The following is a 16,913-nucleotide window of genomic DNA, read 5'->3' on the forward strand; positions in this document are numbered from 1 at the left end:
ATGCAGATCATACAGTGGGCAACCCTAGGGATTGGTCCAGGGCAAGGCTATTAACTCTACCAGAAAGGTTGATGAAAACTAGACACTGAGAGGTGAATTATTTGCAGCTTTGTGCTCTCAGTTTCCCCCCAGGCAATCCTATTAAAGTCACCCATCTAATTAAGCCTCCCAATTCCCCTGTTGGGTGGGTCTGTATTATTATCCACAACTTAGATAGGGAGAAGTGGAGGGACAGAAATTCTCACATGGCAAGGCAGGTCTCCCCGGCTGTCCTGGTGGGATGTTGGCATGTTTATTGGGTGGTAAGGCAGCTAGTCAATTTCAAAAGCCCTCTAGCTCCTTCTGTGATTTGAATTCCATGCATGGAGGCAAATCGCTTCAGAAGCGCTGTCCCTTTAGTCACATATGTATCATCTGTGTTGCAGGATGCTCATAAAGAGCTGAGTAAAACTGCACTCCAGCGTTGCTTGGAGCAGGGCCAGCCCACAACCATTCCAGACAGTTTGAGTCGTTTTTTCCCCCCCAAACAGTTGGACAGTGCTAAAATTAATGTCTGAAAATGTGAGTTTGCTTGAAAAGAACCTATCATTTGATTATCATTGTAATGCACTCAGCCCAGAGAACATCTGCCCCTGTCTCTCTGTGTCTCCTCCTCTCGGCACTGGGAAATGCCGGGAAGGGCTGTCATGTGGCTGCGTAGACTAGAACAGAGCCCGACCACTGGCAAATGACTTGTGGGTGCTGCAGTTGGAAGTAGGGATTTATGCTGGCTGAAGCACTGAATGTTCTGTCCACTTCTACCCCAGCTGCCTGTGCTCCTGGCCTCTCCACTAAACCAGAGCATCTCAGACATTTACCCCCCTTTGTCCTGATTGCCAGCTTATCTATGGACTCCAAGGGCCAGTTTCTGATCTCAGTTACATCTTGAATACTTCACAGGCAGTGACTCTGGACATACACTAGAGAGCAACATCAGGACATCACTCATTTTCCAACTGACTTACAACCAGAGTTTCTGCATTAAATTCTAACAGGTCAGGACTTTTCTCCTTAGCAATTTAGTTCACTCCTGCACTGAAGGCAATGGGGCTGCACAGATGTCCCCAAGGGCCTCAGATTGATGGTGTTTAGACTTGCACACACTTCTATTAAGGAGTTTCTGTCCCTGACAACTCCTGGCACCCTTGCCCCTTCCCAACAACCTATGACAACGCAGCAGCAAAACATGCATCTCCCACAAAAAGCCTTCCCACTCCCACACCACTAGGGAACGCAAACGGCCCGGGCCTTGCAGTGTATCCTGAAAGGCAATAGACTTGGGCTAGTATGGAAGGGGTGAGGGACAGTTCCAAAGCTATGGGGCCCTTGTGGAAAACACTCTAGCAGCTGCCCCCTTTCTCTCACCACAGCTATATACAAAACAAAGCTATGTGAAAAGGGACGTTAAGGTTGCCAAGTCAAGCATTCAGATGTTAGGAAATGCCAGAATTAAAGCTACCTGTGCAGCCTTCATTCAGCCCTCGTGATCAAATACAATTTGTTCCAAAGGGCCCCTGCCTCATTTAGTGCACCAGGTGGATGGTGCTCACTGAATGGGTAGTTATTCAATATTTCTTTTTATTCCCATCATTCAACGTGTGGCCCAATGTCATGTTTACTGCATACCATCAAATACTGCACTGAATACTTGGTTATTAATTTCCTCCCTGGCTTTCCTATAGCAATTAGCATTGTAGGATCTGGGTGCTTTACAGACATGAATGGATTTATCTTCATAGCAACCCTGTAAGATGAGGGGGTGCTATTATCCCCATTTCACAGGTAGGGAACTGAGGCACAGAAAGATTAAGGCCAAAATTTATTAAGTGTCTAGTAGTTTTGGGAGTCCAACCTGAGACAGCTAGAGCCTCAGAGTATGTAGTATTTTCATAGCACATTGCATGTTCAGAGCACAGCTCACATTTATTTCACTTACAGCTGATTGCTCAGGACTTCTGTAAATCAGACCACAGGGTCTCAAATCAGGCACCAAAAAAAAATGAGGAACACAAGCAGTGGCCACTTGTGAGAAGTTGGGTTTAAAAGATTGCCCAGCGTCACGCCGGAACTCTGTGGCAGAGGCAGGGGTAGAATTCAGTTCTCCGGGGCGCATGCAACAGCCTAAACCACAAGACCACCCTGTCCTTTCCTGCGGTCCTCTGCCTCATTCACTACACACGTCCCAACTTCTGCCCCAAATGAAGCCAGGACAGCCAGCTTCATTGACTACACAACCCCGATTCATCTCTTAGCACCATCCATGCTGTGCATTGAGTGCGGCAGGAGTCTTGTGGAGGACAAAATGTGTTTGATCGTGTATTTAAACATTGTACCATAATGCTTAGGCACAAGGGAGCCATATTAAGGTGGCACAGGCAATCTAATTCCTGGCATTTCCTAATGGTTCAGTGCTTGGCTTAGAAACCGTAAAGTTCCTTTAATATAGGAAATTACTGATAAAAAACTCAGTATTTTAAAAAAAAAAAAAAAAGCAAACTGAAAAAACAGCAATTCCATTATGTGGAATTATATTGATGCTCCTCTTAGGTCATCAGCAGCAGGACCTTTAGCTCCAGAGCACAGACATCTACCACTTGAGAGCAAAGGGAGTCAGTGGTAGCAGTTATCCTCTATATGGACCGGTCACTAGAGGGAGACAAGACACCCCTTTTGCTAATGGGTTTCCCAAATATTTGCTGTTAGCAGAGGAAAGTTGGGACTCAGGAAACCTGGACTCTATTCCAGTTTGTGGAAAGCAGTGCTTTTGAGTGGTTATGGACTATTGTGCCCCGTTCCTATCCTGACTGCTCCTATTCCACCCACCCTTGCCCCTCCCTCCCTCCTTCTACATTTGATTCAGGCTGCCAGCTTCCTCTGTCATGTACACCTTGCAGGACTGCTACTAGCAGGGCAGGCTTCTGTACTTAATATGGACTGGCTACCGAGCTGCCTTCCCAGAGAGACACACCAGATATGCTCACTATCATTGCGTTGCCAGGAATGGCTGTTGCAAGGTCCAGGTATGTTACATAGGATACCACCTACTGGCTAAACCTATAACACCATAATATATTCAATTATATCCTCCTTTTCCTGGTTCCACTGAGAGCACAAGAGAGACAATCTCCCCTACCTGACACAACAGCCTCCAGTTGGTGGGAGAAGCAATTGCAGGAAAAGTCCTACTCAGCCCCTCTGCCCTGGTGGAGCATGCTCAGTACAAATGGAACATTTGGAGAATTTAGTTGCCAGCCTCTAACAAACCTCTAAATATGCATGTGCAAGTAGTGATTTTGAGAGGCATGTCACTCAGACATATCATGGTGGATTTTCATAAGGACAGCAATACACACTTGTCTGGCCCAAGGGTGACTCGCTTGCCAAGTTTCAAGCAACGTATGTTTCCCTAACTTCATTCTCATAAACAGGTGAGCCATTTTTGCTGAAACTCCTCCCTCCCATCGCCTCCAAAAATCAGCCCAAGCCAGACACCTGACATTGAAAATTTCAACCTCGTTTGGCAAAGTTATAAGCAACTGAAAACAGACTCTTATAAAGGAAATGTTAACTATAGGCATTACTACAAGTTCAAAGACTGACAAAGGACAGGGATACAACATACAGGGAAAGTGAGCAGAGTGGTGATAGACTCCTGGCTTACTAACTAGATTGCTTTCTTGTTTTAAAATAATCCCCTCTCTCCTACATCAATTTCCAACCTCAGTTCGAGTGTCCTGAGCCCCCCTCCCTCTATGGAAATGACCAGACTGCTCCTATGATACACAAATGAAATAGACACATAGAGGATTTCATCAGTTGGTTTACAGTACAACCAAAGGTGCACGTGTAATTCACACAACCTGCTACACATCACCAGAAACATCTGCTTCCTCAAATCAAACAGAAAAATGGCCCTGCCTGCGTGGCAGACAGTGCAGCCAAAGGAGCTGGGAGAGATGCAAAGCTTGTCATGCTGCATAAAGAAATCCCTTTCATTAGAGAAGAGATCATTGCTTGCTGCTTTGAACCCTGTCTGAGCTACTCAGAGTCTCCTCAGGTGGGACTGCCACCGAGCAAGTCTCAGTTCATAAACTGTAGCTGACTGAACCCCATCAGCAGCTCCGGTGGGTGATGCTTTACTCCGGTAGGTACAGAGTTACTAACAAAACAAAGAGGGAATGACTTTGAAGTCCTTTCCGGAATCCTGATCTGATGCCTGCAAAGACAGCTCCTCACTGATTCCCAGGGAAGAGCATTCTTTCCATCTGGACAGCCAGGTGTGATATACACATTCCTCCAGTTCCCGTAGAGCCCTCTTCCAAATCATTCCCTGATGTACTGATGTCAGCAGAGCTCCTGATTTCCAAATGTGGGACACGGTGTCGGGAAAAGACCTGCAACCAAAGGTCAAATCCCGAGGTCCTTAATCCAGCAAACCTTCCACTGAAGCCAGAGGGACCAGGACACCAGAAGACTCTTAGTGAGAATCTTAACGCAAGAGAGGCTTTTTTTTAGCATAAAATAGTATTTTCTATAGCCTCAGTTCACTAAGCAGCATTTCTGGGATGGATCACTTACTATGGGGCAAGGGAAATAATACCAGGTGTTTTTATAGGTGCCAAAATGGAGAAGCCGCCTTCCTACGGAATGATAGGCGTGAGGTACAGGCACTAAAGGTCGGATGCTCACATACTGATGGAGAGGGCCAATAGTGACTCCTTTGGCCACTTACGATTAGGCTTGGTAGGATTCAATTTTTATCAGTAAATGTCGGTAAAGATCGATTTCACCCTACACACACAAACCCAGGAACAAATATTTCCAGCAATTATAACTGAAATTGGCAAAGTAAGAAAAATGCTGCTTAAAAATGTAGAGTCTGATTTAAGGACACTTACATTGTATAGCTTGACATGCGGTGTTGACAATTTGTGTTTTAACAATTATAAAGCTCGAACATTTTGAAATCGTCTCCTGTTATTAAATAATCCATGTCTGACTCCCCATAATTTCCCACACTGTAAAAAATTAAATCGAGCAAAATAAAAAAAATGCCTAAAAGCCATCAGTTTGCACAACGGTGACAATTTAAATCAATCAAAATGGGAAAAAATGCTTAAAAATAAACACTGATATTCTCCAGGGAAATTATAAACAAATACAAATCCTATTCTGCCAAGCCTACTGAAGAAGAAACTTTGAGGGTCTCCCAGTCAGCCCCCCCGGCTGTAAATATGGTGGGACAGTGATGATAGGGAAAGGTGGAAGTTGGAGAACCCATCGGATGAGTGAGGGGGAGGGATTTGCAAAATTGCAAATGGATACACCTGCCTGCTTGCCTGCTTCGTTCACTTTGCAAAGTCGATGCATTGCATGCAACAAGCACCGGCGCATTTCAGCCAGCAGAGGGCAGCCCGAACAGCCCCTTCGCCACCAGCAGGATCAAGCCAAGCAAACCCTGCCCAATGTGGCTAATTTCCTCTCTCTCTTCATCACAATTTTCAGTCTCAACCCCAACCCTGCCCTCCTCCAGCTGCACTTGAAAGAGGCTTCTGCTGACAAACTTGCCTGAGAGGAGGTGAGCGCTAGGTGGGGTTCCCCTCGGAGAGATTCAATAGCTCTATGCTAACTGGGGTGGGGGGCGAGCAGCTTCTTCTGATGAGCAAGCTCTGTGCAGGTCCCCCTCCCCTTTCTGTGGTCCACGTCCCCCTGAGCTATAAGAAGCGTTTTAGCTGGAATTGGTCTGCAGTGCATGACAGCACCCTCCATAGAAGTCAGCCCTGAGCAGGAGTCAGTCAGCTGCCTCTGTGTGCCGCTTCACACGGCGGATCTGTTGCTGGGAGGAGAGAGAGACGGAGGAACACCCTGCCCTGGTTTATTCTCAGGCTCCCTGCTTCTTTTTATCCCCACCCCTGACTTTATTATCTGCCTGCTCAAAATTAAGAGCAAAGGCAGGAGCCTGGGGGGAAAATAGCGTGGGACGCGGGAGACACCTGGGCATGAATTAGATGGCAATCACACGGCAATATCTTTCCTAGGAAGAAAAGGAAAAACCCAGTCCTAGAAAAAAGGAAGGATTGAAAGAGCAGCTTTGTTGAATGAGAAGGACAGAGCAGGACCAGCACCATGAGTACTAGCAGTAAGTACAGCTCTTCCTTTGCTATGGGAACAGGGGCTTATTTTGCATGGGGTCAGGCTGAGAGGAATAGGAAGGAAAATGTCACATCAGGGTGGACTATCCTAGTGGTGGTGGTGGGGGGGGAGTTCTTCCTTTTTGATGGCCTGCAAGACAAGGAGGCTTTCTTTGTTATGACTAATGTGCTCGAGCCCCATGTCCACCTCCTTTAAAGACTTTTTGGACAGCAGTGCATGGAATATATTGTCTACATGCAACATGGTTTGAAAGATCTGTGCAGTCACACGCACACTGATGTGCAATAGACTTGCTTGTACCACCACCTATGTATAAATAGACATGGATCTGATAGGTGGGCAGAGTTTGATCAGAATGAAGAGAGATCCAGGAATGATGTCCCCTCCCTTATCTAGGTTAGTGGGTATCTATTGTATGTGTGTGAGACACCGGCACACGCTACGTATGAATTGCTAAATAAGCAGAGCACAGCTAGCTAATGTGCTGCATGAGATCACTACAGGCACATACTGCCAGTCTGGATGGCTCCCTATTTTGCGACTTAGATTTCAGAGTCTTGACGGATTATTGGGTGCTTGCAAGTTATCTATTTCTCTTCTCTTTTATTGTTGTTGTTATTATCTAGCTTGTTAGCAGAACTTTGGCCAATACCCTTAATAAATGCACCCAAGCCAGCCAGTACCCAAATCAATCAATGCAAAATACCATCTGAGAGTTGGTCTGCTGGTCTCCCCCTGGTTGATTTTTAGTTCTAAAGGTTATGTGCATGAAGAACTGAACTCCCACTGACAGAGAACGGCAGCTCAGTGACTTGTATGCTCCATCACAGTCCTGGGCCTGCCTGTCCTGGGTTTCTCAATACCAGGGGGTGGAGTAGCTCCAAGGCAAAGTGCGAGGGAAAAATTCCTTGGCAAGCTCCAGCCGACAGAACAGGTGATCCCAGATTTGTTGGACTGTGTCATAGACAAGTAAACTTTCCAGGTGCCCTCTGCGGGAGCCACACCTCACCTGGAACATGGGCTGCCTACATGTTATGGGGGGGGGGGAATTGGAATGCTCACAGAGTAGACAATAGGGATCAAATCCTTCCTCAGACACTGGGTAGATGTATCCACCCTCTGTGTCTTGCTAGTTGATAAACTCCAGGGCTGGTGAATAAATGGCCTGGAGAGATGGGGATTGTACTTCTTTGCTTGCTGGATTTCGGAGATTATGGTGATCAGCTGAGAACACAAAGGGGCTGGGTTCAGGCAGGAGAGACTGGGAAGGGATTTTTGCCCTGAAAAGATTGTTGACAAATGCATAATAATTCCTCCTGATTATTTACTTCCAGCTTTTAGCCACCAGCTTGGGTGCTGATAATCACTGTTTGTGGAACCAGCATTTCTTAAAGATCCAATTGCACCACTAAGCTCCCACGTGTGCAGAGGGGCCAGTCAAACCCAAATAGCAGAATTAGCCCGTTGGCGACTAGTGAGAGAAATGTGCCATATGAGAGGCAGCATGATCAATGACTAGAGCAGAGGGTCAGGAGCCTGGGAGTATTCCTGATTCTGCCACTGACCTTCTGTGTGACCTTGGGCACATCACCTTGCTGTGCCTCAGTTTCCCCATTTGCAGGATGAAGCTGGGATAATGATGCTCTTTGTAAAGTGCTTTGTGATCATTGGATGAAAGGGGCTTATGTGGTGGTGGTATTATCTGGCTGTTAATGTGATATAATTATTATGGTTAATGAAAGTTTGGAAATGTAATTCTTTTCTATCCTCACCAAAGGATTCTGAGCCCCTGAACTGGGCACAGAAGAGAGCTCTACAAGCCTATCTACTTAGTGCATCCATTGCCACAGTGCTGCTGTTTCTTATGGTAGCACTGAGAGGCCCCCACCAGAATCAGGCCCCTGCTGTGCTGTGCCAGACGCTGCACACATAGGAAGAGACCATCTCTTCCCCAAAGAGCCTACAGTCTGCTATGACCCTCACAACTAGTTTATGGCCTGAAAGGCCTGTGTGCACACGAGTCCATTATCGGGGTGTGTACAGGGCTGGAAGTGACCGAGATGTGTGGGGAAGAAGACAACTCGTGTACCACTAAATCTATTAGTTTAAGAGGTGTGAGGAGAGGGCAGAAAAAAAGGGACATTCCCCTCAGTAAATGCTTCCTGTCTAAGCTCTGGGGGTGTCGAATACTGCATGCCTGGGAGGGGAGTAATACAGCAAACAATACCACTCCTTAGGCTACTGCATAACCCAGCTATGTGGATACTGACCATTGCCTGAGCTTCCAACAACTTCCACAATCCCGCAGGGGAGAAACAGGAACCTGGCCCTGATGTCTTCCCTCCCTTCTCAGCTTAGCCCTTAAGACGGGGCGGGCAAACATTTTGGCCTGAGGGCCGCATCGGGTTTCCAAAATTGTACGGAGGCCCAGTTAGCGGAAGCGACCTCCCCAAACAGCCAGGCATGGCCCAGCTCCGCCCCCTATCCGATCCCTCCTGCTTCTCAGTCCCTGATGGAGGGGAGCGGGGGCGGGACTCCTGCCCCATCCAACCCCCTTCTCCCTGTCCCCTGACCACTCCCTGACCCCTGCCCCTGACTGCCCCCTGTTGCCCCATCCAACCCCCCCTTCCTTCCTGACTGCCCCCTCCTGAGACACTTGCCCCATCCAACTACCCCGTCTCTCTGTCCCCTGACTGCCTTCGGAACCCCCCACTGCCTGATCCAACCCCTCCTCTCATTCCTGACTTCCCCCGGAACCCCTGCCCCTGACTGCCCCCCACCACCCCATCTAACACCCCCTCTCCTTCCTGACTGACCATGTAGAAGTACTCCCAAAGTGTTTCCGGTGCCTGATGGCCTGAAGGGAAGAGCCAGGATTTGGCGATAGAGCTGGGTCACTCCCAGAGCAGTGCATGGGAATGGAACCCAAGTCTTGCACAGGGCAGTGCAGCGCACCCCTAGCCTAGGGAGTCAGAGCAGGATCAGGAGCCAAATGGGGTCTCTCTGATGAGGCAGGACACTGCGATATCTCTAACTCATTGTCCTCCTTCGAAACCGTCCTCATAACTCTCCTTTGCCATGAGGCCAACAAAAAACTTGACAATGGTCACGCTGCTGGTGTGCTGAGACCACTGCCTACCATGCTGACCAATATTGTCTCACGTTTCTTTGTACACCCCTGTCTGTCGGTATCTATCTATTGTCTTGTACTTAGATTGGAAGCTGTTTGGGGAGGGACTGTCTTTGTTCTGTGTTTGTACAGCGCCTAGCACGATGTGTCCTGGTCCATGACGGGCTCCTGGATGCTACAGAGAATACAAATAATAATAATAGATCACTCATGCAGCCCAAACATGGGGCCAGCCCAGAACCTCAGCTGGTGAAAATCAGCATAGCTCCATTGACTTCAGTGAAACTACAGCAATTTACACCCACTCAGAAGTGACCCATGATTTCCTATGACTTCCTCTCCCTCATTTCTAAACCGTGCATTCTAATAACATTAAGATCCTGCCTGAAACCAACAAGAGGCAGGAAATTCAGAGCTGAGGCCAGCTGCACTCTCCCTAACTCATCCTGTTGTGCATGGCCGTTGTGGGGGTCTCCAGCGAGTTCAGCGCAGGATAGTCCATGCTCCGTCCATACGTCTGACGTTGGCCACAAGGGTACATGTCCACACTAACCTCATGGAATTGTACACAGCCTTCTTGAAATGCCAGTCAGTGACAGGGGTGGGGATGGAGGAGTTTCACCTTGAAATAGAACATGATTTTAGAGGCATTGTACACCCCATTCTGCCTCCCCCATCCCACCTCCAAGGGGAAACAGCCCAGCATGGAAAAGCTGCCCTGATATGAAGGACCCAGAGCTCCGTTACAAATGTGTCCTGACGCTGGAGGGCAGAGAGAGATTCTGGAGTCGGAGATTGCTGTAAGGTGGGGAAAGGGTCTTTGTTCTTTCCTAAGTGGGCTGGGTTCATGAAGGACACACTGAAAGTTCAGAGGGCCGGATCAAAGACTGCAGTGTTAATATTTACATTTGTTAAGCTATTTATACCTCTTACTCTAGCCAGCACCACTAATTGGTTACAAATGGTTTCATAGGGTTATAAATAGGAACATCAATGCCTCTGAGCACTTCTATTGAAGCTGGATCGCTTGTTGCAAACTGTTGCCAAAAAGGGCTCACTCGGTGCAGCTTCTAAAATCTCTACAGGTTACTGGCCATAAATGCGTTCCTAGCTTACAGACAGTCTATGCTTGCTCCCAGGACTATGTGGGTGGAGGGGAGTCCGCAGGAGACAACTGTGGGCAGCCATGCTGGAAAGGCCTCGTCTTTCTGCTGACTGAAGGCCCAAGGTCTAATATTGCCCAACTCTCCAAGGAATTTAGACACACATTTCCCATTGAAATTAATGGCAGCTGTGTGTCTAAATCCCGTAGGCAGCTTTGAAAATCTCAGACCGCTTTAAGTTTGTGCTGTGGGCTTGGTCTCCAAAGCCAGTAGCACCTTGGCCATTCCAGGCAGAATACACTTGAGCTGAAATTCTTACAGCTTGTCTTTCAGGCCAGCTCTCTGGGGCCAAGAGACCAGATCCTGGTCCCAGGGAGATCACTGGGAGTTCTGTTACTGACTTCAGTGGAACCAGGGTTTGACCCTTGCAGTTGAATGCAGTAGCACCAGTGGGAAACACACCTTCAGTCTTTTCTGGGGTTCCCAACTAAACAACGGTGAAGGTGTCTACAGTTCAGTCCCCAACTGTCTCTGTACCCTGGTTACTGAGCCTCAAGTGTATTTCAGCCCGGTGAAGTGGTGGCACTGTGGTGGTGAGAGGACGCAGCCTCATATGACATGGAGATGAAAATGTTGCAATGTCATGCCACAGCTTCCTAGTATGAATGTTTGTTCCACTTGTGGCAGCTCTGACTTGAGCAGTTAATTCATGCCAAAGCACCATTGTCTCTATTTTGAACAAAGACCCAAGTGAAAATCCTCCTAGAAGAGATTAAACCCAAGCTAACATCCATTAGTGTGTATTGAACCCAGCTTGTGCTCTGAACCTGGATCGCATCAAATACGGGACTCTGTGTGGTTTAGGGGTCAGAGCAAAGATCTAGGAGGGTCTACGCTGGCTGAGCCACTGACTCACAGCATGACCTTGAGCAAATCCTTCAACTTCCTTTTGCCTCAGCCAGCCATGCTGAGAAGGAGCAGTTAAGAGTCGGGGACCTCACTGACACCCAGGTTCTGCCTCTGAGCCAAGCTAATCCAGAGGAACCAAATTGCTGCCCCTTCTTCCCCAAACCCACCAGGACTTAGTTCCATCACACGAGGTAGCACCTCAGGAAACCTCACGTGCCATAGGGAAAGGGAAGGTCTTTCAAAGTCCATTGACCTGGCGGACGAATGTGCAGGAGATCGAGTGATGCACCAGGAGAGGAAATTCCAAGAAAGAGGGGTGCCATGGGGGAAAGCTGCAAAAGGGGGCATTAAGGAGAGCAGCTTGAGTGGATTGCAGGCAGCAAGAGGTGACAGTAATAATGGGAAAGGAGAGCAGAGATGGAGGCAGATCTATATAGGGCCTTGGAAGTAAAGAACTACCTTTGATCGACACATCTGGTGTTTAGCATCCAGACACTTACAGAGAACATTCCAGCAGTGGGTTCCATGGCGTGGGGGTATTGAAACTATGGGCAGTCTACACTGGAGTGGGGAGGAGTGATTCCCAGCTCTCACTGATGTACCTGCACTAGCTCCGCTCCAGCTAGCGCCTACAACTGCAAGGGAGGTGCGGCAGCGCAAGGTGGCATCTTGGGCTGCCCGAGTGTGTATCGGGTGGGGGGGGGGGGAAGGCTGGACAGATGCCTGTGCTACCCGGCCACACTGCTATCTTTGGGTGCTAGTTTGAGCAGAGCTAGCGTGGGTACATCCATGTGAGCTGGGAATCGCACCTCCCAGCTCAAATGTAGACATAGTCTGTAGTGTCACAGGAGTCTCCACCCACCTCTTATCTCCCATTAGTTAATATGCAACCTAGACTCCTTTCTCACAATCTCCCTGGCACCGTGTAGCCCTCTACCTCCTGCTAGTGCACATTACAAAAGAGGTGTCTTTATTAAGTTTTGCACATGGTGCCAGCCCAGGGGATTTTGATCCCAGTCAGCTACTGTCTACCCTCATGGTCATGTGCACATTTCCATCCTGTAAGGTTTCACCGCTCTTCTCAAGCTTCCTTCCAAGCCATCTTTCATGGCGGGATGTGTCTCAGAGGGTGGGGAAAACATAAGCCATCTTAACCAGCCTTGAAGAAAGGCCCATGAAAAGCAAGCGGTAAAGTCAATTGCAGCAACTGAATTATTCTGCGTGCCCGACAGGCTCTCACAAAATAAATAGCGAGTTTGCTAATGATAGAGCTGAGATCAGTTTAGCCAGATAATTATATTTGTGATGCCAGTAGGCTGGGCTAATGATAGATTGTCCTCTTATCAATGGGTAGGCAGCGTGGTGCCTGCCATTTCTCCCTCCGATCCGGCAAGGGAGTGGAAACAAGCCCACCAAGTTCCTGCTAGAGCCTGCAGTCCTATCATGACGGACCCCTAATGAAGTGCTTGGAACATCTAATTAGATATTTTTAGACTAACTAAATCAGCACCTCATGAGAGAGGGGAAGAGTGCTGCTGGCAGGGCAGCAAACAAGGCAAGATGTGGGGGGGTTGCTTCATGAACAGGTGCAGAGTGTGACGTTGCCACCCCCGCGGGAGGCAGTGTCCTGCTGGAATTCTGGTTGCTGCTGCTAATTCATTCCCACCAAGGCAGCGTGCGAGCTGCTTGAAGGCAAGTTGAAGGCATGGCCAGGACGGAGGATGCGGCAACAAGGGAGGTGATCTTTGCTTCTTACAATGATGATAACATGGTGAACAAAAGCCAGCCTGTCTGCTTCCACCCTCTCTGCCTTTTGTATTCACCGTTGCACCATAAATCTCTGGAAGTTTTGGAAAGCTTGTAAGTGCTGTGATACACAACCCCGCTGGCTACACATTGCTCTCTGGAGAAGGGCTGTCTGAAGAATAACTGTACAGAACTAATCAAATTTCTCTGGGAGCTCAGGCACTGGGGGCCATTACACTTGCTGGTGTTTCGGGTGTTTGACAGGGCATAGTTCATACTGGCATTTTCCCTGTCTGGTCTTGCTCACTTAAAAGCTTCATCAATATCAACCATCCTGCCATTTGTCATGAGTTGGGAAGTGACAAGAAGAGGCAGGGGCATGTGATTGGAAATGAACAAGCGCTAACTGTAGCTGTTGCTTTGTCTGGTGTGTCCTTTCCCTCTCCTCCACTCACCCTGGCTCCCCTCTGAGCCCTAAGCCGCCCTCATTTTTCTGTTATCCCTATTTTACCCTTCTCCCACTTTGCCAGGCCCATTCTTTTGGTTGGAGAGAATGGGATGGGGCGTCCTATGGGCTCGTAGGGAAAAGTCCCACAGTAGAACTGAATATGGGCCCTTATAGAAAAGTCCTACAGAAATGAATCCAGGCCCTTCTGGAGAAGGCCCACCAGAGAGAATAGGGATTAAATGAATAGGATTCTGCAGTACTGACTCTAAGAAGCAATAGGGAATTAGATGCTGTGAAGGTTTTTGTATCACCCTATAGAGTTCTGTGGTTCCCTGCTAATATCTCATCCCAAGACAAGAAATGGGGCTCCATGAAGTGCTGCCAAGGGGCAATGGGTTGCCAGGCCAGCCTTATTATTACTAGGGTACATCCTGTTCCTTACTTAGGCAAGTGGCAGACTTGCCTGGGAAAGAGCTTTAATTTGGTCCATTATCTCTCTCTCTCTTGCTCTCTCTCTCTGCCATGAAGACCAGACAAGATCCAGGACAAGCTCTTCCAAAGAGTATGGTCCTCTGGACTCAGTAACAAAGCCTGCACCATTATAAACATGCCGGCAGAATCCCTGACTAGGAAAGGCACGTTAGCCGTGCCCTGTGCAGCATTCCCGCCATGTGCGTTTGCAGTTCTTTTGACTCCTCTTTCTCTTGAGCTGCATGATGTAGGGCTAGGAAACCTTTTGGCCATTTTGATCTAGGTCTCAGGACAGACTTCAGGGCTGGGAGGATGTTTAAAGAGGTTTAGGAACCAATTGGGGTTGGTGGCTTCTTCTCTTTGTTCAGAGGCACTTGTTGGCACACATCAGTTTTCATTGCTGGAATCTCCTGGACGCAGCTGTTCGCAGTGAAGTATGGATTCTGAGAAGAGGGGAGGGGGCAGGCTGGAGGGAGGAGGAGTGGGATTGAGTTTCAAGCCCTGGTCAAGGACTTTCCCATACTGACACTTTTAACCAGGAGGGCAAGAGGAGGATGGGAAGGGAGCATGACACTTGTCTCCGGCCAGTCACCTGTCAGTTAGGAGGCTCTTGTCCAACTCTGATTGCGAGAGGAGCATTGCAATGCAGGCTTTGTCAGCCATCTAGAGCAAAGAGTAGGGTGGGGAGGGTGAGTTTGCTAAGGAAGAGATTTCATTTCCCCCTTCCCCGTGTGATTGGAACTCTGCCTTCCAGACAGGTGGGTGGATCACGATCCACCCATCTGTTCTCAGCGCCCCAGCCTATTCTACGCCATTCGAAATGACAGAATGTACTTCCCCACCATAATAATCCCCCAAGCCTAAGTAGCCATCGCTATGGCTAACGATGGAATTTTTCTGAAGTGCTAGTAGTTTTTCCTTGTCTCTGCGGTGGGCCATGAAGTAATAAAGAGAGAGTCGTCGCCATGCACTATTCAGAATCTACCCAAGGTGAGTGTGGGGAGAGGTGAGATGGGCTGGAGCTTGGCTCCAGCAACCCTGCCTGGGAGAGTGGGGAAAACGGCTCAAGCAGAGGCCTCGTGGTAGGGTGTAGCTGCTGGGCTTTCAGACAGAGAGATGCTAAATGGCGAGTCACATGCAGGCACCGTCATTCAGCCTATTTCACTGATGGAGCTCGGACACTCCCTTTTAACCGAGTGCTGGGGGGGGGGGGGGGGAATCGGTTGAAAAAATACAGTTGCAGTTTCTTGATGAAACAACAACAAAAAAATTGTTGCTTTGAGTTGGAACGAAATGTTTTGAACGTCGACTCAAAACAACGCTGTGAAATGAAACGGCAAATCGAGTCGCCCTTTCCTTGAGGAAACATCGTTCTGGTTTGACCTTTTTGTAATGGTTCCCTTTGACGTTTTGGAGACTTTTGTATGGGGGTTGGTGGGAGTTTCAGCTGAAACGCGTCAAAATGCCTTTTTCAGCGAATTTACTATTGGCCAAAAAGAAGAACCAATCACCCATCTCTGTTCTTACCAGACCCTCGGAGTACGTCCCGATCCGTCGGAGCCCCCAGGTAAAGCCTGTTAGAAGGGAACGTGTAACACACTGGTCTCCTCCCCCCCCCCCCCCCCCCCCCGGGGCGCTGTGATCAGGTGGGGAATTATGCTGCCAGACTGAGCTGTTCTCCAGCAGCTGCTGAGCCTCTGTTGAGCCACTGGGTGATGTGACAGAGCTTTAGTGAAATGCTGTTGTTTGGTATTCTCTAGAGCTGGGCTGCTCTGTGTAGCCAATTCCCACCCTCTCCCCTAGGTGAGTCTGACCAATTAATCCTCTCCTTCCCCAAAAGCAGAAGACCATGTCTGAGTCCTCAGCCTGCTCCCCGCTGCTGTTAGGGGGCTTGGATCTTTCTGCCTGGTGCAGTGAGAAGATGGCTGGAAGAGCTAGCAGCAACCTCCTATACAGACCAGGAAGCATTTGTCATCCCAAAGCCTCCTGCACTCAGAGCATGTCCAGGGGGATAGACCTGCTGTGTAGTTTAGTTGGAGAGGAGGTCTCTTGTCTGGGGCTTGGACCCTCACACTGCAGTTCTTTCATGAGAGGATCACTGAGCTCCTAGATTTACAGAGTTGAAGGACAGATGAGACCATTTGATCATTTAGCCTAACTTCCTGCATAACACAGGCCATAGAACTTAAGGACAGTTACCCCTGCATTGCAGTTGGCAAAGAGCATCCTGTCTTGCTTTGAAGGCATCAGGAGATGGGAATCCACCACTTCTATTTCTAGTTTGTTCCAATAGCTAATCACCCTCACTGTTTAAAAAAAAAAAATTAACAGTTAGACTCCAAGTGCTCTCAACACTGCTTCCGTCACAGGAACTCCCTGCCAGGCAGTGCTCCAGGTAACGGTGTAATCTCTTCCCTTCCCTCATGGCAGCTGTTGTCTGCTCTACATTTTCTCTCTCCTCGTATCAAAGCAGCCCCTCGTGGGAAAGAGCGCAGACTTCCTTAGTGTCTCTCATGGATTCTATTTGGCCTCTCTACCAATATGACAACACCCATAGAATTCCAGACTGCTCCCCTTTCTCTCCTTCTAGTATCTCCACGCTTTGGGAGCGGGAGGGAGTGTGGGGTTGTCCTTTCATATTTCATTACTAGCTATCAGCCTTGGTGTTCTTAGAGAAGAAGGTAGGGCAAAGTGAGATGAGTTCTTTTTAGTCTCTTACGTGCTATAAATATTCAGGTCACCAAAGTGTCCTCTGAAAGTGACATGATCTGGTTGGGGCTCTTCTAGAACTGAGCTCGTTTCCAGACATGCCCAACTTTTGATAATGTGGTAGGCTGGAAAAGAACTCCTGCACGTCCTGACAGTGACACTGTGTCATCACATTAGCACACGGCAGGACACCTATCAGGTTATG

At 48.4% G+C, this 16,913-nt stretch overlaps 1 protein-coding gene across 3 annotated transcripts in view; it reads left to right on the forward strand.

The window, feature by feature from the left end:
• The first annotated feature begins 14,880 nt into the window (after nt 1–14,880).
• ABLIM3 (actin binding LIM protein family member 3) overlaps nt 14,881–16,913 on the forward strand; it is a 102,077-nt gene continuing 100,044 nt past the window's right edge. For all 3 annotated transcript variants that reach the window (XM_054038500.1, XM_054038498.1, XM_054038499.1), the window contains exon 1: nt 14,881–14,989. In XM_054038500.1, coding sequence (XP_053894475.1) covers nt 14,965–14,989 — 25 coding nt within the window. In that variant the 5' untranslated portion in view covers nt 14,881–14,964. The remainder of the gene's footprint in view (nt 14,990–16,913) is intronic.

The sequence above is a fragment of the Malaclemys terrapin genome, chromosome 8 (assembly GCF_027887155.1).
Source record: "Malaclemys terrapin pileata isolate rMalTer1 chromosome 8, rMalTer1.hap1, whole genome shotgun sequence".
Taxonomy (NCBI): domain Eukaryota; kingdom Metazoa; phylum Chordata; order Testudines; family Emydidae; genus Malaclemys; species Malaclemys terrapin.